The sequence below is a fragment of the Myodes glareolus genome, chromosome 9 (genome assembly GCF_982192425.1).
Source record: "Myodes glareolus chromosome 9, mMyoGla1.1, whole genome shotgun sequence".
Taxonomy (NCBI): Eukaryota; Metazoa; Chordata; class Mammalia; order Rodentia; family Cricetidae; genus Myodes; species Myodes glareolus.
In genome coordinates, this window is record NC_142034.1 from 56,611,282 (window position 1) to 56,635,672 (window position 24,391).

Sequence of the window (24,391 nt, forward strand, 5' to 3'; positions counted from 1 at the left end):
TGCTGTATTTTAGCCCCTGGGAACCACCAGCTTGCACCGTCTCTGGAAACTGGAGAGTTAAACTGTCCTTATGCCTCTGGCTGGGCAAGATTGCCAATGGATAAACACACATACAAATAATAGCTGGGGGACCACAAGAGGGCACAGGAACTAATGTCCAATTCACAACTATTCCAGAAGTTCTATAAGCAGGAAGCAGAAGTGAACACATCTAAGTCACCAGAGCTTACTATAGGCAGGGCATCCCATCTGCACGTAAACTGCCCCCACCAGCTCATGTGTTTGAACATTGGCCCCTAGCTGGAAACATTGTTCCGGGAGGCCATGAAGCCTTTGGGATATGAGACCTTGCTGGAAGACACAGACCCCCCTGAGGGATGAACAGAGCTTTAGGGGTAACAGTTAGCTGCTTTTCTAGCTCATGTCATCTGCTTCAAGCTACAGATGTGAGGATCCCAGCAGCTGGCTCTCTCAGCTATGAGTGCCACCACACTAACCTGCCATGAGAGACCACACCCTCTGAAATGGTGAGCCAAAGCCAGCCCTTCCTAGTCACATTGTTTCTGCTAGATCTTCTGCCTCCGAGGCAAGAAAAGTAATGAAGGGCAGCTCCGAACCCCAGAGTTTTAGAGTTTTAAGATGACATCATGAGCAGAAAATTTTATGCCATGAAACAAGGTTTAAAATATTGTGTAAAATTACCTATGAGCTTTCTGTTTATATTTGGATCCCATCCCCCAAATGGATCATTATGTATATGTGGATATTCCAAACTAGGAAGCATTTCTGATCTCAAAGCATTTTAGCTAAGGGACACCAAGTCTGGAATGGAGGGTGGCCAGGGTTGAACCAAGCCATGGCAGTGAGTTGGCAAAGATAGTTCTAGGTAGAAGCATTTTAAGCTGGGGGATGTAGCCCATCTTCTATTGCTGGTAGCAAACAATCCAGAGTCATTTGCAAGCAGGGCAATGCTTAATAGCCCCTGCATAGCTTTGCTTCTCCCCAACTTGTAAGGTCAGCTCTAGACTCCCGAAGAAGTCCGGGCAGTCATGTTCTCAAACACACACACACACACACACACACACACACACACACACACACACACGATAAGAGAAATGAATACATATCAGGGTTCCATCCAGCACTTGGAGAAGAAAGTATAATAATTCTGCTTGGCCAGCTCCATAACCATGGTCCTCCCTGAGCTCTCAGATGGTTGGCCAGATATTCATCATATTAACTCAATAAGAAAAGCAGCTAGAGAGGAGAATCTGGGACTCTACAAGTATCAGAGACAGAGGGAACCAGCTCAGATGGGCAAGAGGCTCTGTCAGGAAATCAGCCAGAGTAGAGAATGATGTTGCCAAAGTGGGACACCAGAAAAAGTTTACTTATCAAATAGGACAGTGTCGAAATGGAGAGACTACAGATGCTAGAACAGGGCCTGGTGGGCCACACCTGCAATCCTGGCACACACATACGAATGTATGTACATGTGTGTGTGTGTGTGTGTGTGCGCGCGCGCGCGTGCGTGTTGGGAGGGTTGAAGCCGGCAGAACAACCCGCATAGGAAGCACCATGTCTCAAAAGGAAATGCCTGGAAGTGTAAGTTGGAGGTGGAAGCCTTGGCACACGCTGGGGCTCCGGGACTGATTAATAGGCAGGCATGAAGACAAATGAGATCTGAGCAAGTTAGTTTAAAGGACTGAGTGAGGGACATGTACAAAACACCCTACCCTATAAACAAAGAGGACAGCATTTGCTGAGAAAGCCATGGGACATTTGAAAAGTTAACCACGCTTAAGTCACAAATAAACTGCCAGTGCACGGCAGAAGGCATGAATAATTCAGGCCACATTCCTTGACTAGGACACAATAAAAGTAGATATTAATAATGAAAAATAAACACACAGGGCTTTCAACCACTGAACTTCCAAATAGTTGGAAACTTAAGAAAATGCCCCCTTAAGGACTGTCAGCCTAAAAGAGAACTTAAGAACATAATTACACATTGTTTGGAAAAGAGTAAGGAAGAATAGGTTTAAATGAATGGATAAAGCCTGCATTATAGTTTTAGGAGAATTCATATCCTTAATTATTCTATTACTGAGCCCAAAGCAACAAAATTAAGTGGACTAGATATTCCCCCTAAATATCTGGAATCAAAAAAAAAAAAATTAAATGACCTCTAAAACAAAGCAAGGAAAACAGGAGGCAGGCGCAGGGAGGGAAATTAATGTTAAGAGACGGGAATGACACTGGCAACCTAGAGCTGGTGCTCTCTCTCTTTTGCCCTCCTCCCATGTGTGTGTCATTGCAGGTGTAGACATGAGTATGCGTGTGTTTAGGGTCTGGTAGGAATCATAGCAATAAGAAAAGGAGATGAAATAGCTTAATTTGAGGGTAACCACAAACGCTTAAAATTAGGAATTCAAATACTTAAGCACAACAAATAAAGGCAAGAGTTTTTTCTTTTCCTTTTTCTTTCTTTCTTTCTTTTCCTTTTTACTATTTTTTTTCCAATGTAAAAGCACATGATTTAGGCCAGGCGGTGGTGGCAGAGGCAGGCGGATCTCTGTGGGTTTGAGACCAGCCTGGTCTACAAGAGCTAGTTCCAGGACAGGCTCCAAAGCAGAAACCCTGTCTAAGAAAAAAAAATGATTTCTAATCATAGACTAATCAAATCCATAAGATTCCATAAGATTCAAATTATCAAAATTACTTCAAGAACACATGCAATGGGAGGGGGAAGAAGAAGAAGAAGAGGAAGAGGAAGAGGAAGGAGGAAGGAGAGGAGGAAAATGGGAAGATACTGGGGAGGAAGAGGAGGGACAAGGATGGGGGAGGGGAGGGAAGGGGAGGAGACATTTGAAAAGCGCATGTCCACCAGAAGGCACCAGGCCTAGAAGGTTTTATGAGCTAAACATGCTGAAGCTCTAAGGAAATGGCCATCCATAAGCTATTATCCCAGACCCAGAAACATACGGCAGGTCTCTCAGCCTGCACACTCTGACCCTTTATAGCACAGAGACATACCATAGCTCAGTCTGGTGATAAATCAAATATTTTCTCTGAGTAGGTAGCGACGCCACTATATCTTTGACATCATCGGGTTCCTGTAAGCCCAGGTTGTTCCCTAGCTTTTTGAGGGCAGAGGCTGCCCTTCTGATCCTCACTCACATCCTTCCCAGAAATCACTGGGCACATTCTATAAGCTGCATCCTTTCACCTAGCACTGGCTCCCTGGGCTCATCTGGCTCCCTTGGCTTCCTGCCCTGCCAGGAGCCAGCGAATGCCCAGGCACTCTGCCTTTAATCCAGCCCCTTGTTCTTTCTTCAGTTCTAGTCTGTCAGCTGCTGGCTAATTACTGCTCATGTCAAAACAATTACTGAGAAGAAAAACTAATTTTCCATTCAACCGTTTCTCCCCACACAGCAGTTTTCTCCTGACCCCATCGTGTTACGTGTCTCTCTACTCCAGGCAGGACTGTTCAGAAAGCCTACCAGTGAAAATGAGAACAGTTCAAACCCATGAGATCCAGGGCCTTTTCCCACGAGCATCCCCACCCTCTGGGCTCCTAATTCACCAGCCACTGGCCACAGGATAAATGAAGCCCAAGTGGAGAACTTCCAAGGCCTCCAGCCTCTGCGAGGGAAGTAAAATTGATCAAGGACGACACAACCCTAAAGAGCATAGAACAGGGTGGGAATATAAGAAAAATCATAAAATGACAAACTCAGGGGTTTCTAGGACTTAAAAAAGGGAACGAAAATCTCAAACTGGCTGGTAACTGCAGTAACTTCAAAAACAAACGCAAACGCAGGCACCCACACATTGACTTCTGCTTCACGGCCCATCAGACAGAGGGCTTGAGAGATGAACAGTGAGAAGGGGCGAAAGACACTTGGAGAGACAAGAGAAGGAGGTTGATGAGGTGATAGCAAGGGCACAGGGGGAGAGGGCACAGAGAGACTAAGGAACAAAGCCAGCAGCCTCTGCTTCTCGGAGCGCCCCCTCCCGGGGGCTCTGTATTCTCTTTTCAGCCCCAATTCCTGCTAGGAAAAGTTTCTTCCCAAGCCCTAGCACCCTAGTTCTTTTGCCTAAGGAAACAGCCCCGGGCACCATCATGCTACTACTTAGGCTCTGGCCTGACTTCCCGTCTCTGTGGAAAGAGTGCAGTCATCTATCCTCCTGGTTAGGAAACCCGGGAGCTCTGGAGCTTGCTGTTCTAGAAAGCCATCTATTTGCTCTTTTTTTTTTTTTTTTTTTTTTTTTTTTTTTTTTTTTTTTTTTCTGGTTTTTCGAGACAGGGTTTTTCTGTAGCTTTGGTGCCTGTCCTGGAGCTAGCTCTTGTAGACCAGCTGGCCTCGAACTCACAAAGATCCACCTGCCTCTGCCTCCCGAGTGCTGGGATTAAAGGCGTGCGCCACCACCGCCCGGCCCATCTATTTGCTCTTATTCCTGCCTTCCAATCCTCACATCTGCCTGTCCGTCCATTTGTTTATATGAACACATGTACATATATACATATATTCACTTATCTACCTAACCATCCACCCATCCACCCACCCATCCATCCATCCATCCATCCCCTACATTAATCATACTGAGGCATGTGGTGTTTCCCTGGCTGTAACACAACACCACTTTTGAGAGAGTTCTTTATACGTACTTATGTGTGTTATGTATATCATGGGCAGAAGTATCCAACACACACACACACACACACACACACACACACACACACATTAATACACATACACACAGATTCATCTAGGGCAATGACACAGGCTCCCAAGGAATTCACTCTTGAGAACCACAGTTGCAGCTGCAGAAGCACACTAGAGTGGGTTCTGCGGTCTGCACCTGGCTGTAAGCAGCCATAGTACTGCACCTTCCACCCCCAGCATGCCCCAGCATGCCTTGCAGGAGCCTCTTCAACTCAGTTTCTTCAGAGAATTCAGTCTTCCTTGGACCATTCGGAAGGATAGTATTACAAGAATAACCTTTCATTCCAGAAACTTCTGTCTGGCCAGTTGGTCCTTACTACCTGTCTGGGCTGTCTAGGATGTGGACTGTGGTCCCAAAGATAAAGTTCACAGTATATTTTATTCCCACGGCTGTGATTGGGCTGTGATTGGCTATGGCATCAACCTCTTCAAACTCCCCGGAGGCTTAGCCAACCAGGATCATAGGTCCTAAAGGAGTGCAGGCCCTTTCCAACAGGAAGCACCAGGGCCTCCTCGCCCGATGACAACACAGAGGTGTGATTCAGGTTGTAGAGCAGACTTTCAGCTTGACCACTTGCTATTCTGCAATGCTAGAGTCCTGCCCCTGCGTGTGAAGGCAAGGTATCCAGAGCTTCCAGGCTTAGGGCAGAGTACGAGGCCGTGGCTTGTGGCCACTGCAAGTCTCTTGCTCAGAAAGACAGAGCTGCCTGCTGCATATTCTCCAGGCTCACTTCTCAGGCTCCTCCCAAATCCTGGACCTCTCCCCTGTACCTAGATCCCCTTGAGCTTCTGGAGACCTAAGAATGACCCCCTAACTTCGCCCAATGCCTAAGTCTGTCAAAGTCTGGCCCTAAACCTTGTTTTCCCAAACACCCTCCCCTACACCCTACCAGGGTAGCCTTGGTAAATAATAGGTGTTTCCATATTTAAAACAAAACAAAGCAAGGAAGCAAACAAATAAACAAGCAAACAAAATCAAAACAGCAGTTCAGTGCACACCCCAGGCCCAGAGGCTCAGGTAGGAGCTCCCTCGGTCAAATGTACTGCTAAAGGCTCTGTTAAATGCACCATCCACTGGTTGCAGGTGACTTTTTAGCAAACCTAATTTAAATAAAATCATAATGCAGCAGAGCTTCAGGGCAGCATCCTCGACTAGAAAAAGTGCATCCATGGAAAACTTCCCAAGTCCAGATAAAGCCCGGCATTTAGTTAAGAGTAACAGGTGAGGCTCACTTCCTGCTCGGGCAATGGACGCTGGATGCAGTGGACATGTTTAGGGAGAGTGCGTGGACCATCTGCAGGGCAGCCTGCAACTGCAGCTCAGGGCAGAGCGCTCGCTTAGCCTACAGAGGCCCTGGGTCCCCTCCCCAGTGCTATCATCCTCTTCTCCAAAATTTAATTAGAAAAGAAAGGCTGTACGGGGACTTTGTGTGCTATTTTTTCCTACCTACTTATAAACATAAACCTGTCCCCGAATATTTTTAAAGTTATTAAATTAAAGCAAGTTAAAAATTCCAGTTTCTTGGGCATACGAGACATAGGAGGAGCAGAAATGGCACAAATGTGGTCTCAGTACTGAGCACAAGCTACAGACTGTGCTCATGGCCCCCTCAGCCCTACAGGGAGGGACAGCGCTGCTCTCTGCAAGTGACTCAGGAATGGCAGTCAAAGAACGCCATTCCTTACTCCTGTTCCCTGCCCTGTACCTGGTGCGATCTCTCCCTCCACAAACCAATCCTTCCACAATACATGCCACACCAGCCCAGAGAGGGGCTTTGATGTTTCCAGCCGTTACTGAAACGCTCTCAGGAGTTCTGTTGTGGTCTGAATGGCTTTTCATTTAGAAATCCTGGCAGCAGGCAACTCTAGTAAAGCCGCTGAAACGACAGGGTTCCTCAGTTCTGGTGTCATTGAAAGAGGCAGTGTAGGCCAGGTCCCCGGCCCAGTAGTCACCATAAATATCACCCAACATTTCAAAAGAAGAATGTGTTCTGAGGGCTCGGGTATGTATCTAGATCTCTCCTCCCCAGCCGGAACCCTGGCTGTCTTTGTTAATTGTGAGAGGAGTGAACCAGCCCTACCCTGAGCCTGAAGACCTGTGGAAGGCAGGAGGGCCCCTGGAATTAAACCCCAACCCCACCCCACCCCTGTGCAGCTTAGTGGGGGTTAATCTGTAGTTTGCCGTCATTGTTTAGTGTCCTATGTTTTCCTTCAGGAGGGGCCGGGGGATGTCTGTGGTCTATGCACAGGAAAGTTGACTTGGTTTTCTTCACTGCCCTGCACATACACATGCACACACATGCACACACACACACACACACACACACACACACACACACACACACACACACACACACAGTGTAAAACCTCACCACTATTAACATAAGCCTGGCAGCTGCTCATGAAGTCAGTACTGCTCACTCCTTTCCACCTCCACATGCAACATGAAATCCAGTGCATTCCTCTTTGGGTTCACCTTGCTTGGCAGACCCGGTCCCAACCTCCCTCCTGCCCAGCCCCCCACCCCACTTCTGTTTTAAAGCCCACTGATGTGACTGGAGCTGTTCCTGCCTTAGGGACCTCTGACCTGGTTGTTTCTGGTCAAGTCACTCCTCTCCAACCCTACCTTATCCTAAATTCCATCCCTAAATCTTGTCCTAAATGTCACTTCTTCACTGAGGTCTCAGTCACTGTCACCTTGCCCCACTTTCACTCCTTGTTAGAGCGGGCAGGGATTCCTGGCCTACTTCCTTTGTGCTTACTTGTTCGAGTCCCCCAGGATGTCTGTCTATTCCCTGGGAATGGGAAACAGTGGCAGATTTAGTGATACAGGTGGCTGACAGGGGTCCGCAAGATGGCCCAGTGGGTAAACAAGCTTGTTCACCAAGCCTGGCAATCTAATTATGATCCCTGTGAGCCACAGTGGAAAGAGAGGACCAACCCTCCAAAGCTGTCCTCTGACCTCTGATGTGGCACACACGCTGACACTCATAATTTATAGACACATACACACACAATAAATAAAATAATAAAAAATTAAATAAGTTAATACGCTACCACTGTGACTTTCACACAAACAAACAAAACAGAAAGCACTGAGATCCAGGCCCTTGTAGGGTCTCCATGACAAGAGGCTACAACCCCAGGAGCCTAAGGATTTGGTCCAGCTCTAAAGCAACCTCAGGTTCCTTCCTGTGTTTGTTTCTCTTCCCACAATAAAGTCTAATCTCTGTTCAACTAAAATGAGAGAAAGAGTTAGAAAAACAGCAACAAACAAACCAACCAACCCAAAACCTTGTGCCTTGTGATCCCATAGAGAGAAATAGAGTGGCCACTTCTTCACTTCTCACTTAGGAGACTTGGATTCAAATATAAGGAAAGAAGACAACAGCAAACACCAGACCCTGCGATCCCTGGAATGGTGCACGAAGATGGAGGGTTAATGGAGAGAAGACGGAGGACACGGGAGGCTGGAGAGCGGATGGGGGAGGCTGGAAGAAGGAAAGAGGGTGGATGAAGGAAGGGAGGAGAGGAGATGGAGCGAAGCTAGCAGGAAGATGGAGAGTGGAGGAAGGCTTGAGGGTAGAGGGCGGGGTTAGGAAGGGGCTGGGGGGTTAGGAGGGTTATAGATAAAGGATGGATGGAAGCGGGTGAAGGGACGGTGGTTGGATGGTGGAGGGTAGAGGATGGAAGAGGGTGAAAAGAGGGGAAGATACCGAGAAAGAGCAAAGAGAAGATGATGGGATGGAGGGTGGGGGATGGAGAGGAGGAGGGGGATGGCTGGGAGACAGAGGATTGCTCCAGTCAGCTTTAAGTGTTACCTTGACACAGCCTAGTGTCATCTGAGAGGAAAACCTCAAGGAATTGCCCTGATCAGATTGGCATGTAGGCAAGGCTTGTGGGGGCTTATCTTGGTTATTGATCAGATTGGCAGATAGGCATGGCTTGTGGGGGCTTATCTTGGTTATTAAGCGGTGCGGAAGAGCCAAGCCCACTGTGGGAGGCACCATCCCTAGGCAGGTGGTTCAGGGCTGTATAAGAAAGCAGGGGAGCAAGTCAGCCAACAGAGTTCTTCCAAGGTTTCTATTTCAACTTCTTGTCTGAGCTCCTGCGCTGTCTTCCCTCGGGGATGGACTATGACCTAAAGCTGAAATAAACCTCGTCCTCCCTTAAATCATTTTTGATAAGCGTTTACCACAGCAGCAGAAGGAGATCAGAGCAAGGGTGGAGAGCCGGGTGGGAGGTGGAGAGGGGATGTAAGGGAAGGGTAGGAGGTAGACAGTACATGGACGGTTGATGAATCTTTGTGCTCCATAGTGACACTATCACAGTCATGAAGCTAGGTCAGGCCCTCTGCCATGGTCACCCTCTGGGCTCCCAATATATGAATGGTGAAAAAGAGGCCCGGTGGGGGAAGCAATAAGAGACCCCAGGGAACAAGTTATAATCTCACAAAGAAAAGCTGCCACTGACAGTAGGCATACTTGGATTTTAAATCCCACTAAGGGAGGGGGAAAGCCTTACACCCCCCCCTCCAATTGGGATATACTCTTCAGTATATGATACAGCTGATATGCTCCCACACTACAATGGGTATGAAACCAAAGAGTGGGCCTGAGAAGCCAAGACAGAGTCTCCCTGCCTGATATTCCTCCCTGTTATCACAGGACATGGTCCAGAGACTCTGGAAAGACCAAGACTGGTTTCTTAACTCCCACTGTGCTGCTGTAAGCTCAGGAGTCTTTGCTGTGGCCCTCTCCTGTGCCCTGTGGGACATTCAGTGAGACCTCTGAACTCTTCCTGGAAGATGCCTGTGGGTCCTTCCCCCCGGTGGTAGTCTTAGACACTGCCTAATGCCACCTCGACGGCAAAGTCTCTCAGAGCTGAGATCAGACAGGCTGTGCTGTGAATGAACACAGTGCGAGTCCCCATAAAGTGTGCTGCTGCATCTGGTCCCTTTCAGAACAGGCTGTGTCCACCAAACCTCCAAAGAGAGCCTGACCGTTGAGCCTCTTTGCCAGGGTGCTGGCTATGCAGTACACTATGGCCTTACACTCGGGAACTGCCATGCTCGGTTCCCGAGGTGTACGTAGCCATTACCCAGGTCCCTTCTGACCCTCTTAACTATGGCTCCACCATTCTTAATCTTTTACAGGCCTAGCACACTTGATGCTGGGCTGAGGTGTGCTCTTGACATTTTTCTAGGTGGAGGTTCAAGCCAGCTTCATTCACTAAGTACTCCATCCTGGAGGAGAGACCCAAGGGGTGACAACACAGGGCACTCATCACCTGTGTGTGGGGGCTCTGTGTTAGGCAACCGATGGCTTGTGAATGCATGCAGCAACAAAGCCAGGCTCTGTGTGGACACTTAGAGGTGCCATCCCTCCCCTCAGTACACCATGGGAGGACAGCCTCAACAGGAGAAGAACTTTGAATGCAATAAGGCCACACACTGGGATGCAGACTGAGAGGCTGAGGGTTCCAAACAGAGCAATCAAGGGAGGCTGCCTGAAGGAGGGAAACCCAGAAGAAATCAAAAGCTGGTCTCCCGGCTGGCAAGCCCTGTCTCCTTCCTCGCATCTAAGAACCAGAGGTCACCTAAGACATTTCTGGACAATTCTCATCCCTAGTATAGGAATGTATACCTCAAATGCCACCACTCAGCTACCCAGCTACCTCTGCCGGCAACTCACATCCTCACAATCCCATTTCCTTTCTAGAACATTCCGTCCAGGAATTCCCCTGCAAACCTCCATTTTCTTTTAGCTTCCACTCCTCAGTGCTGATAGAGCTATGTGGTGCTGTTCTGTTCTGGACCTGGAAGGATCTCTGACCTCTCCCGGCCAACCCTCCTAAGCACTGCAGCCGTCAAGAGCCCAGAACTGCAGGTGGTCCTGCCTGGACGTTAGCGCCATGTTTGGAATCAGGCTTCTGGGATCTGGTCTGGATCATCTCCAGGTCCAGCCCACAAGATTCCATGTCAGGTTTCAGGACCCAGGACCCACCGTCTCAGCACCCCCACGAAAGTGGGTATTTAGTAACCCTCCCACACCCAAACTGATGAGCGGGCCTTACCTGTTGGAGGCAGAGAGCTCCTGTGAGGGCCAGGGCTGGCTGAAACCCCAGGAGAACTGCTGGGCCGTTCCCAGGTGGTCTCTAGACAAAGGAAAAAAATGAGATCACTTTGAGAATCCCATGGTGGTACATGTATAGATTCTCATGTACAGAGCAGAGTGTGCCAGAGGCAGCAGGTCACCTTCCTTTCTTACCTCAGCCCCATGGGAGCCTGTTTCTTGCTGATGACCCCTACTCTCCACCCCACCCTTTTCGGGGCAGAGCATCTCTTAGCCAAGGCTCTTCTCTACATGGTGGACCTTCTCTATCTGAGGAGGTGGCTTCCAGCTAGAATCTTCTACCTTACCCTCTGAGGTAGTTTGAAATTAACACGGTTTCATAGACTCCTAGGGACTGGCACTATTGGGAGGTGTGGCCTTGCTGCAGTAGGTGTGGCCTTGTAGGAGTGGGTGTGGCTTTGTTGGAGGAAGTGCCTCACTAAGAGATGGGCTTTGAGGTCTCAAATGCTCCAGCCATGTCTAGTGTGACATTCACTTCCTGCTGTAGGTGAATCAACACGCAGAACTCTCAGATCCTTCTCTAGCACCCTGTTTGCCCGCGCTTGACAATAATGGACTAAATCTCGGAAACTGCAAACCAGCCCCAGTTAAACGCTTTCCTTTATAAGAGTCGCCGTGCTCACAGTGTCTCTCCACAGCAGTAAAAACCCTAACAGGACAGTGCCCCATCCTCCCAAGTCACTCCTCTCAGCTTCTGTCCCAGAATCCCCAGCTGCAAACAGGGCATTTCTTCTCAAAGCCCGTGGTGACCTCAAACCTCAAAGCACAGAGCAAGTCTGCAAAAGGATGGTCTTTGGCCAACGGATGAGCCTCAGATACCTTCAGACTCAACTGTTCTGTCCTGCTAGGTGGTTTGTTTTTGTTTTTAGTTCTGTGGTGTCATCATGTAGGCAGGGTGACTTGTGATTCTCCTATCCTATCCGGTCTCCCCAGTGTAGACGACAGTCATGTGCCCCCATGCCCAGCCCGTTCTACGTCCTAGTTGAAGGAGATGTGAGGTAGTGGTAGGACTCAGGCTTAGCATATGAGGTTCTGGGTTCCACAAAAAAGGGGCTGCAGGAGCTTCCTCAGGAAGCAGACATGCCTCTAACCTAGCTCCTCTGAAAGGATGGCTCTCCTTCCATCTGCCTAAGGTCTGCTTGCTTGGAAGCAAACTGCTACCCGAGTCTACAGCAACAGCTGGAGTCAGCCCTCCAGTCCTGGCCTCCTGGCTTCCCCAACCCAAGATCCATAAGCAGAAACCACCTGCTCCACCAGCCCCACCCTACTCTGCTTCCCCTCATCAAGCTGGTTTGGGCCTGAGACTCTCCTCCCATCAGTGGGTCACTGCATCCTTGCTTCTCCCCACAGGATTTGATCTCCCTACCTCTTGGCTCTCCCATCTCTGTCCTGGAGACCCAGGGCTAGCATACTGCTGGCCCCAGAACCTGGCCCTTGCCTTGAGTTACTCACTTGTGAAAATCCCTTCCCACCCAGGTACAAAGGTGACAGAGGACAATCCAATTCTACCAGCAAGCTGCGCCAGCATTCCATCCTTGTCTTTCTGTGCAGACTGTCTTCTTAGCAGGCCCTTTGAGTCCACCCTGCTGGTTCCTGAACATGCCTCTACTATTCTCTGTCCTGTCCCTGTGCCTAGAAATCACCATCTTGCTTATTTAGGAAGTTTCAAAGTGCCTCTTCTGCCATGCAGACCTCCATGATTGCTTCTATTCTCTAGGCCAGATTTAAAACAAACAAACAAACAAACAAACAAACAAAAAACACCACCAGAGTGGGTATGGCAACTTAGTTCCCCATCTCTGCAGCTGCTCATTAGTGAATTCCTCTCAGGATGCTGGCTCACCCAAGGTGATGCTGGGGTGAGCAGCAGACAGAAGTGCACATGCAGACATTAGTCAGCGTGGGGGAGTCAAAGGTCCAGCAAATATTCCGGGGTGCCTCCTCCCCCAGGACTGCAGAGGGCCTTCAGCACCACAGTACTGGTTGTTTGCCGCCTGCCCCAGGGTGTCTACCTTCCCAGCACCCTCCCTGCTGGCCCTTCTCCACAAACATCTGCCTCAGATTTGTCCAGGAACTTGAGCCAGGGCAGAACACGGCACACAAATCCAGCCCTTGGTTGGTCACAGGTTGTCACTTTGTCATCCTTGAACACAGCAGCCAAGCCTTGTTCACTCCTCACACATGGTCCCTCATCAGTCATCAGGGTTCAACAGAGGGACAGTATGCTGGCAGCCCCCACCTGGTGTGCTCCTCAGCTGTCTAGGGATAAACCCCTTCCACCTCAACCCAGGGAAGGTCCCCGGAGAATTGTGTCCCATTTGTTTGTGTTACTGACTCGGTTCCTTTGGTAGCTGAGGCCACTGACCTTATTTTAGAAGGAAGAACACCTCACCCGCTCCTATCTCCAGCTGATGTACAAATTCCGTTATTTCATCTTCTGCCTACCACAGGGTCCTAGCTCTGGCCCTCATCTAACCATCCTTCTGGTACCTGCTAACACAAGCCACAAACAAGCAGGGGAGACAAAAGCAGAGCCTAAGTAACTGTGGTCACTGCTGGCTCCCTCCAAGGAAGGCTGTGGGGAAAGGCGAGAGGGGAGGTTGCAACCTCTTTGGGGGCCTCATATCAGATATCCTGCCTATTAAATATTATATTATAATCCATAACAGTAGCAAAATTATGGTTATTAAGTAACAACAAAATAATTTTATGGTTGGGAGCCCCCACAACGCGAAGAACTATATTAAAGTATTGTAGCACTAGGAAGGTTGAGAACCACTGGGCTAGGGTATCCGGTAGCTCAGGAGGCTGTTGGAAGTGTCTTGAAAGCCGCGGAGAGAAGTCGGCAGGCAGGTAGAAATTTGCTCTCCTGGAGGCTCCTGGTCGAGGTTTCTGTTCCTGCACGCTCTGCCTTGGGTCACTCCCAGTCCCCTGGAAGTGCTGTATCCTTCCATTCTAGTCTTCAGCCGGACTTCGACAAGAGCAGGGCCTCTGTCTGAAGCTACAATCCAGCCTGTCTCCTGGGCTTAGCCCAGGAGATCTGACCTATGTAAAACTTGATGACAATTGCAAGCCTGGAGCAGCAATAGAACGGAGCCAGATCATCTGGAGAGGCTGGGGCATCTGGAGAGCACACCAAGGCTCTGGCAGCACGGTCACACCAACCGCAGGCCCAGTCCTACAGGTGACACCATCCAGAGGGAGGAAGCCATTTCTAGGTCATCTGCAATGAAGACACTGTTCTACTTGTCGTGACTAGTTTCTCTGGCCTACTCCAAACAATACAGAAGAGATGACGGAGAGCCGAAGGAGCCCAGATCAAGGCTCTCCTGCATTCTCTGGGCTTCCATTGCTAGGACCCCCGCGTCACTCCGGGTAACTGCCCAGACTGGATCCGAGCTGCTGTTACAAGGGCCCTGGACACTGTGTGTAAGCTGCAGTGAGGTCAGAATGGAAGGACTGAGCCATTCCCCTGGGACCCTTTTCCCACCCAACCCAATTCCCACAGAACAAACTTTGCTAATGACAACCACCCCTTTGGACCTCAACTACTGAACCCGGGTCAGTTAGACATACACAAACACCTGGCCACGGGCGAAGCCGGCTCGGGGAGCTTGTTTTCTGGTCATGCGCCATGAATTGATTCCTCACAGTAGCCCTATAAGGTTTGGCCTTAGAAGAACAAAACTTAGAAGAGAGCACAGCAGAAAAGTTGAAATCCACGTGAATTCAGCTCTCAAAGCACAGGTGTGTCTGCTCTTTAATACAATAATGATGATTAAATGGGTAAGACAGGAAGCGAGGCAGGATTTGAAATTGTCACCTCTAGGCTTTGCGCCCCTTGCTAAGACTAAGACTGCCTGCATTTGGGGCACACACCTCCACCGGGGAAACAACAGGTACCCCTGAACCTCACAACTGGTCCTTAGTGTTCGCCATGAGTCCATCTACAAATCTACAAGCCCTTGTGTCAAGTGGTTTTCACCCCTCACCACCAATTGCTTAGCTCATTTTCAGGCCCCTGTGGTGGCTTTCTTCTGCCCCCAGAGACCTCAGGAGAAATAACAGATGCCAGCCAGCAGGAGCAAGCTCTGAAGCTCTGACGTCCTTCCCTGTCTGCCTCTTTATTCCTTTCTCTTTCTTTAGGATTTTTCCTCCTTGAAACAAGGTCCCACGTAGCCCAGGTTGACCTTACGCTCACTATGTAGCCACAAATGACCTTGAATTTCTGATGTTTTGCCTGTACCTCCTAAATGCTGGGATTATTTGCACATGCCACCATGATCAATTTATGTAGTGCTGGGAACCCATCCCAGGACTGGGTGCATGCTGGGCAAGCACTCTATCAACTGAGCCACATCCCCAACCCCCGCTTGGTGCTTTTTGCATTCTCTTTGCCCTTTGTTCAGTGATGGTCCCAGCAGTGGCTTTTCCCTTTAAGGAGGGTCTGCCTGGTATGTGGCCGGGCTTAGGCAGATGGGAGCACCAAGATCTCCCTGTCTAGTCCTGGTCCCTCCTTAGGCAGGAGCAACATCCCTCAAGTCGTCCAGCTCCTTGGTTGTCCCCGGCACCAACCAGGAATGTAACTCATCCCAGGGAAGTTGCAAGAGCCCAGATGCCCTGCCCAGGACATCTTCTGTCCACTGAGTGTCAGATATTGGATCTGCAACCACCACTTCCCCCAGGATCTGGGTTTGCAGCCCCAGGATGCAAGCCCAGTTCACGTTCCTCCAGAAACCAGCAGCCATTCCGGGTCTCCTCCCCTGCACCTGTGTGCACTACATCCCTGGCTATTCACTGTCTTCTAGTTAGGAGTCTCTGGTTTCCTAACACCCAATGGCCTCTTACATGAAGTGAGCCTTAAGTGCCAACCCCAGCCTCTGAACAAGAGAGATCTTCTCTCTGAACAGCTGTCTGTGCCTGGTGACATCTGGGGTCTCCCTCAACGGTCATAAAACACCTGAGACAAATGCTCTCGTTTCATTTGGAAAGAAGGAGCCTGAGGCCGCCGTAAGACAAGGCCTTTCTGAGAGGTGGCGCCCACGGCCATCATCTCCCAGCTGTGCTTGTCATGTCTGAGCTCTGTGCTTGGGCCCTCAAGCTGCAGCAAAATGACATTATTTAATTGCTCAACCACTCCGGTGGAGAACCATCCCCCAAATTAATATAATTAATTGGTGTCACTCACAAAACATAGAGGTGAGGGCTCATTGTGTCTGAGATTGCTCTGTCACTGCAGAGAAGACAACAGATTAAATCCCCTCCCCTCCCACCTTTGGCCTAAATTCTACTGATCATGATGTCTCTTTCTACTTTTAGGATTGTTAAAATCTTCTATCTTGCTAGGTATGGTGACACAGGCCTTTACTCCCAGCACTTGGGAGACAGAGGCAGACAGGTGGATCTCTATGAGTTCAAGGCCAGCCTGGACTACATAGCAAGTTCTGGGCTAGCTAAAGCAACATAGTAAAATCCTGCCTCAAAAGAAACCAAAAATAAATAAATACTCTATTTTACAATTTTGAATAAGTACATCTATATGTGCACCTCAACTTATGATGGGGTTATGTCCTACTAAATGTGCCGTCATCACAAATGGATTTAATACCCTCATAAACCTGCTGTGAAGTTGGAAAAGCTCTCTCTCTTCTCTTCATCTCTCACAGTGTGTGTGTGTGTGTGTGTGGTGTGGAAATTTGCACTAACGAAAACTATTTTTTGTAGGTTTGGGGGAGGAAGTTGTGCCAGGAGACACATTATATTAGGCTTCGGTTGGTTCATCATAAAGACAGTAAAACAAGGGGATTAGGGAAATGGCTCAGGGGTTAAGTACTTGCCTGGAAGCACAAGAATGGAGTTCAGATCCAGGTAGGGCATAGCATCCTGTCTGTAATTTCAGCCTCAGCAGGTGGAGCTAGGATTCACACTGCAAGCTGGCTGGCTAAACTAGTCACATCAGCCAGTTCTGGGTTTGATTGAAGGACCCAGTCTCAGTGAATAAGGTAGAAGAAAAATGATGCCCAACTTCAACCTTGGCCTCTGCAGGCATGCATATATGTGTACATGTACCCTTCCACATGCATGTGTCCATACTTATGCAAACACATATATGCACACCACACCCTCCCTGCCTTTCCTTTCTTTGTTTCCTGTTGGCCATGCTATAAGCTGCCCTGCCATGAGAGACGGATACCTCTAACACCAAGACCTAAACCAGGCCTTCCCTCCCTTTATGTTAATACAGTGATCAAGGAAAGCCTTGCGAGAAAGGGATATTTAAGGAAAGACATGAGAGAGGTGTATTAGGGGGCTTACAGATTGTTCCTGAACCATCTAATGGCAATGCAATAAAGAGACCTCTACTTGGGAAGCTTCACTCCAGTTGTTCACGTGCCAGCTCACAGTAATCCTGTCCTGTTTCCATGCAGGTGTTGGGTCCTGGGTGCAGGAACAGACCCTTAGCAAATAGAAAAACACAAACAGTTCTCTCTAGTATCATCCCGCTGGCCTCTGCACAGCAAGAACTGCAGGGCCAGGCCTTCCAGATCCTGAGCCGTGTCCCAGGCAGGTGTTGAGAGAAGCGTGTGTGCTTCCATCTGGCAGGGTCCTGGCATCTCCAAATGGATCCAGGAGGGCACAAAGAATTCTGCTGCTCCTGACCAACCGTGAGCTTCAGGGAACAAGAACCAAGTCTAGAACTGCGGTCCCCTCCTCTGCCTCCCGAGCCGTCCCAGATGCCGAGCCTCTGCCTCACTGCCCCCCATCCAGGAATGAAGATGAGTTAGGATACGTCCTTTAGCATGGCTGAGCTGTTGAGGTATCCCTTAGTGAGCTAGCAATGTCTTTAGTGACTGTTCCACCGCCCTGCAGCTCACAAGATCTTTGTTAACAACTCTGGGATTCACAGGGAAGGAGATTTGTGCTCATTTTACTGAAGACAGAGGTTAAGGACTACAGCTGGGCAGCTCAGCAGCTCCTCTACCACTTTGACACGTCCAGCTTTGAACTGCCACAGGCAGCATGGCGGCTTGGAGGTGTGCATGATGTGCAGACCTACACAAACACTGAGGGATCCCGAGAGCATTTAACGGGGGCTTGCCTGCCCCTCTTTAAGGAAGGGTCGGGAGGGCTGACTGCTGTGTGGGAAAAGCAGGCCTTGCCATTGAGCCAACAGGTGCATTCAGCCAACTGGCAGCTCATGGCTATTAGGTCCCATGCTACGGTTGAGAAAATTGGAGGCAGACGCCGAGAAGGAAACCTTATCTAATCCCAAGCCTGATTATCCCAATTCAGAGCCTAAGTGTGGTACCCAGCGCTCCAGGCTCACTTCCTGGAGCCAGTTCTGCATTAGGAATCACTATTGGTGTGAAGCGTTGGTTCCTAGGCTCCGAGCCTGGATATTGGGGTTTAGTCAGTGGAACTGGACCCCAGGCAATCTCAGCGATGAGTCACCCATGGGGAAAACCCAGGGAGGACATAGTAAACATCATGGAATCCCATCACCGGCAGGACTAGACAAGCCCCATGGGGTGGGTCAGACAGAATCAAGTGAGATACATGGTAGAAGTATAGGGAAACTTAGGGAACCCCCAAATACTCACTGTATGTCAAATGAATAAGTGAATAAAAGAGCAAAAGACACATATGGGTAGTTTACAGAAAAATACAACAAGGTATAAAAACCAGTAAATATGAAAACGTATTAATCTCCCTCAGAATTGGAGAGACATAAACTAGACTAACAAACATCACAGTTTCATTCACGGGATAAGTAAGATCCTTCTAGAGTGACTACTCTTAATGCAGATCTGAAGAAGGGAAGCTGGGGAGGGGGGCTGACTCTCCTGGTTTGGAGGTGCCTGTCAAAACTCCTTTTGACCAAACAGCAGTTCTAGGTTCTAGGTGTGACATCAAGTAACTGTTGTTTTTCTTAAATTTTATTTTATTTTTGCTTTTCTTTCTTTAGGTTTTTCTTTTCCTAGAGCAGAACAGCTCTGCAAAGCACCCCTAGTGTACACCCACCAGGGAGCAATTATGTACCGATAGGATGGCATTCCTCGCTCTGAGTGAGGCCAGTCCACAGTACTGATATGGAAAGTGCATTGCTATGAATACAAAAGTCGTCACCATCATGAGAAGGCATGAGCAAAGGGATGCGCTTCTTTATGTACAGGAATTGTTGACAGAACACCTCATGAATTTATCCTGAAACTGGAATCCAAATAAAAAGATGATTTTCTCAAGTACACCCCTCCTCCTTTTGTGTATGGTTTCACTTAGGATGGCTTCATTTACCTCAGGCCAACCATGCCTCAAAAACGTTAAATAGAAAACTCCAGAAATTAACAAACCATAGGTTTAAAACTGCCTGTTGAGGTAAGTAGTCTGATGCAATCTCATACTAAACTTTCTGCCTCATCCAGGGCCTAATCAGTCCTACGTTCAATGGATCCACACTGTATATACAACCCATACGTTAGCAATCCCAGTGAGGGACATAATATCATGGTGCTTCTGCCAAGTAACCCTCATTTTGTTTGACAGCTTGCCCAGTGTTCATGGGTAGTGATTCTAGAATTTCCAACAAGCTATTCCTGAGCACTTTCTCTAAGCGAAGAGGTGAAATACTTGAGGGCAGTGGAAAATTTGCATTGCGCCAGCATAGGAATAAAGAAGACAGGCAACAGAAAGGACCCCAGAGTCGTGCGGACAGAACCAATCCATCACAGAGTCAACAGGTGCTTCCCAGGGCTGTGGAAAGAGCCAATGTTGTTTGATCAACAGGAAATAGAAAGCTATTTCTCATACATCTTTTGAAATTCATTTCCATAATTTCTTTAAAACTTTTAAGGGTGGAGGGAACAATCCAGAAGTGATGGAAAGGCATTTCAGAGTCCATAAGACCTAGAAGAAATATCACTGCATTTTGTGGGTGTCTTTTAGACTACAGTATCAAAGAGAAGAAATCATACAAAGTCAGCTAATCTATATATACAAATCTATATATACAAAATACAGTCAGGGCAGTGAAGAGGGCTCAGTGGTTAAGATGCTTGCCACACAAGCAAGAAGAGTCTGGGTCCCCAGAACTCACAGAAATGCCAGGTGGGCATTGCAGCTTGGCTATAGTCCCAGTTCAGAAGGTGGAACCAGGGGACTCCTGGCACAAGCACTGGGTTTGACTGGGAGACCCTGCCTCAAAGAACGAGGTAAAAGAACAATCAAGGAATACCCCTGATGACAGCCTTGGGCCTCCACATGCACACACATTCATGTTCACCTTTACACACATATGTTCAAACACATGCAAACATGCATACACACATATCCACTGTACAGCATGCATATGAAATAAAAGAAAAATCCTCATCAGAATTATAGAATGTCATAAATATTAAAAACCACTTGCTATATATAATGGAGATCTTTCTCTAAGAACTCCCATGCTGCCTCATTCCTGAAGTATCAGAATTCAGAGGCTGTTACAAGTGGCTCTTGAGTATAAACCCAGAGTGCACTACACAGCCAGACCCTGTCTCAAAGATAGATAGATAGATAGATAGATAGATAGATAGATAGATAGATAGAGATAGATAGATAGATAGAGATAGATAGATAGATAGATAGAGATAGATAGATAGATAGATAGATAGATAGATAGATAGATAGATAGATAAGTAGGTAGGAAGGTGGGAAGGTAGGTAGGTAGGTAGGTAGGTAGGTAGGTAGGTAGGTAGGTAGAATCTGAGCAAATGCTCATAGATCTTGGGGTGTGGCTTCTGGGATCAGCTGAGTCCTACAGAGTGGAACTGAAACGACGACCTTCTACTGTTGGTCCTTTCTAAATGGTTCTTGAAGAATAAAAGGCAAGTTCAGAGAGAAATAGAGGGTACGCAGGCCCCGAGGTCCTAGGCACAGGGCTGATTCTCCAGTCCTTCCTTCAGAGATGCTCAAAACTTCTGTGACTACGGGTCCCAGAAGTCGCCATAAGTAGGCTTCTAGTCTTCTAAAACGACCAAACCCAAGCTGCACTACCCTCTGAACAACCCACCCAGGAGCATCAGACTGGTTCTGGAATACTCTTCCATGACTCTGTCTCAGGGAGGATGTCTATGATTTTTCCTTTGAAAATCACATGGCTCAACTGCTCTGAAACCCCCCCCCCCAATCTCATAAAGCAGTATCATCTACTTACACAGCACCTTATCGAGCTGTTTGTTTTCTGAGAAACGCGGCGCCTATTAACTTCAGCCACACTGCTTTGCTAATCCTGGTGTAGAGGACTTCCAGTAAAAGGCGTGACGTGATGTTTATAAATAACGCTCACAAGTGTTGAGAGTGTTTCTCTTCACAGGAAAGAGGAGATTGTTGGAGAGAACTAAAATTAGTTTAGAAAATAGAAATAAGCACCAGTTATCCTAGGTGCAGCTGAACAGGTGCTTGCAAGCACACTGATTCCAAGAACGGCTGTTCCAACCGAGACACAGAGGTCCCCACGCTCCCTTGAGGGCAGAGGACCCTTCCTAATCCTAATGAGTCCTTCAAAAGGTACAGAAATTCCCAGCTAAAAACCTCTTCTCACACCGTTTCCTAATGTCAATAAAAGGCACTGGGGGTAGAAAAGACACAGCATGAAGATAGGAGACTCAAGGGTTGAAGGATAGAAGAGTACGCAGGAAAACAACCAGAACAGATTCTAAACCTTCTTTGCAAAGAGACCAGAGGATCCTGTCCACTGGTTCCCATGCTATACTGGGCGAGCCTGGAACAGGACTCCAAGCAGAGTTTCTCAAAGCTCAGAGCACCCCAAGATCACCTGGAACTCCAGTCACGAGACCGAGCATCAGGCCTGCCCCCCTACCCCGGCTAGTGATTCTCAGGTGTGTTCTTTGGGGCCTGAGAATCTGCATTCTGAGAATCTAAGCAATTTCCAGGCAGTTCCGTGCCACTGGTAGGGAAGAGCTCTGTCCTGCCAAGCTCCAGCTGCAGCAGGCTCTGTCTGCATCCAGGTGTTGCCCACGGGTCACTCAAAAGTAACAAGGCACAGAATTGGAACACTCCAGCAATTCCTCCTAACCAGACCGACCCACCGCTCATTCCACATCAACCTCTTCTCACAGGTGACGCTGGTGACAAACACGGAAACTCCCTTTCCTTTTCAGGATCTTGTCTAGAGCCACTGCAGATGCTCCTGTGCTTTCCATACTGCCATAGACTTCTCTATTGCATGACCGCCACCAAAACCAGGCTGTCCTGAAGCACTGTCTTAGCCTTAGCTGGTTGCCACGCTGGTCTGAGTTTGATCCCTAGGATCCACAGAATAGAAGGAGAGAAGTGACTAAGTGACTATTGCAAGTGGTCCTTTGACCTCCATATGTGCACAGTGACACATGCTTATGCACACACACACACACACACACACACACACACAAAGCAAACATGTTTTAAAAAATTGAGAGGGTCAGGAAAGTCCTATAACATGCATATGGAGTGTGCCCAGCTGACTTTCAGGGCTCCTGTTGTGAGAGGTACAGGTTTCATGGAGCTGTCTAACACACACACACACACACACACACACACACACACACACACACACACACACATCAGAGGGGTCCTGGGCTGCTCCATATAAGCTGTGTGTGTGCGTGTTAGTGCAGACATGTTTTCCCTATCGAGGAGCAGAGCATTGGTGTGAAAGTGTCAGAGTCACAGGGCTAAATAAGAAAATGAAGCTTTTTTTTTTTTTTAACAGAAATAGAAAGGCTGAAAAAATACAGCCAATCAACCAACCTAATCAACAGCAAACAAAGGACTGCAGAAATTGTCAAGTTGGCCTGAGAGACCCAGAGAAAGAAGAATAAACCCAGCAGGGAAGATTATCCATGTGTGAAAGAGAAACTAGCCAGATCCACAAACACACAGGTCAAAGCTGCCTGAGGTTTGCATGGCTATCACCAGGACTTCCCCAAGTTCCCCCAATCCAGTTACAAAATAGCTAAAGTTGAGCTGGTTTCAGAAGGGGCAAGATCAACTCCCAACACATTTAGCTTACGGTCCATTCAGCTCTCATCCTTACAGGAGCTTTCTTCGGAGGGCAGTTAGCTCTGAGCGGGCAGAAAGGCAGATGGCCAAAGGGCAGGAGCTTCAGGCATCAGCCACTGTTCAAGACGTAGGCTATTATCTAGCCAAGGATGATGAGACCCCGGAGGGTCTCCGTGGCCCACTGCACGGCTCAGCCCACTGCTCACAGGGAGTGGGCACACAACAAACATGAGCTTCTTGCATGACTAACTTCTCACCCGGTTTTCTTCCTCCCACACCTCTTGGAAGAGCATTCTACTTTGGAATCCAACTCAGATTGAAAGAACAAAAAAGCTGTTACCCGACTCCAAGATCTGCCTCCGACAATAAGGATCCCGTGGAGGGGAAATCGTGCCAGCTTTACATACAGAGACACACTCACCAGCAGTTGTGGGTGATGAACACTTTAAGATTGACATTCCTTGTTTTCACGGGATTGTTTTTTTTTTAAAACTTGAAGGAACCTTCAGAAGAGTACTCAGACAGGAAGGAAAATCACAGCCAAGCCACCAGGAGAATTCCCGTGAACAGCTCACATGGACTTCAGGAAGCCTTCCGCATAACCATTTGCATGGCATTCGCCCACTCCACCCCGGCAAGAAGCCATCAAGTGGCTTAATTAGAGCTGGCCACAGAGAAGGCATTGAGTAAAAACTTATTGCTTGATAACCAAGTCATGCGGTCCTTGCCCTTGCAAAGAACCTGCAGATAACGCCGGAGTGTGCTGGTCTTTCACTGATCCCATGGCACCTCACCTTCAAAACATCTGCCTTGCTTCGAACCACCTCTCTCTGCTGTCCTTGGCATCTGCCTTCTTACAGACACAGGCTTCCACTAGCCCTTCAGTCCCACTAGTCCCAGAGCGGCAAAGCCCTCTCCACACTAACAAGACAATGTATGAGAAAGCAGAGGGCAAAAGGCGGAGCATGGATAAATTGGAAGGTCCCTTTGCAACTAAGTTTCCATTTCTATCAGGCAGTTTTCTTCTTCTCTTTCTTAGTCCTCCTTCATTGCCTCCTATTTTCAAGTGCATGACAAAACATTATCCTGACTTTATGTAAGTCGCTGCTTCTGACTCTATTTTATACTTTTTAAAAATCTGTATGTATGTGTGTCCGTGTGTGTGTGTGTGTGTGTGTGTGTGTGTGTGTGTGTGCCTGCTTGCACATGCACACATATGGAGGTCAGAGGGAAGTTTATGGGAGTTGAATCTCTCCTTCCACCATGTAGGTCCCAAGAATTAAACTCGGGTCACTAGGTTTGGCGGTAAGCCCTTCTCCTGCTTAGTCATCTTGCTGGCCTGTGATCTTTCAAACTTGATACGAAACCATGAGACTCTGTCTGAAAACCTGGCCCAAACTTGAGCAGCGACAGAACTGGACCTAGGAAACACACATGGAGGCCAGCTGGGCGGAGAAACGCCCTCGGGAACATGCTGAGCCCCAC

General features: G+C 48.3%; 1 protein-coding gene across 11 annotated transcripts in view; it reads right to left on the reverse strand.

The window, feature by feature from the left end:
• Gas7 (growth arrest specific 7) overlaps nucleotides 1–24,391 on the reverse strand; it is a 237,404-nt gene that overhangs the window by 51,508 nt on the left and 161,505 nt on the right. For 10 of the 11 annotated variants that reach the window (XM_087910497.1, XM_087910504.1, XM_087910499.1 and 7 more), the window contains exon 3: nucleotides 10,806–10,886. In XM_087910497.1, the coding sequence (XP_087766623.1) occupies nucleotides 10,806–10,886 (81 nt within the window). Of the gene's footprint in view, nucleotides 1–10,805; nucleotides 10,887–22,916; nucleotides 22,950–24,391 lie in introns of those variants that run through there. The other variant, XM_087910507.1, reaches the window with a different exon arrangement.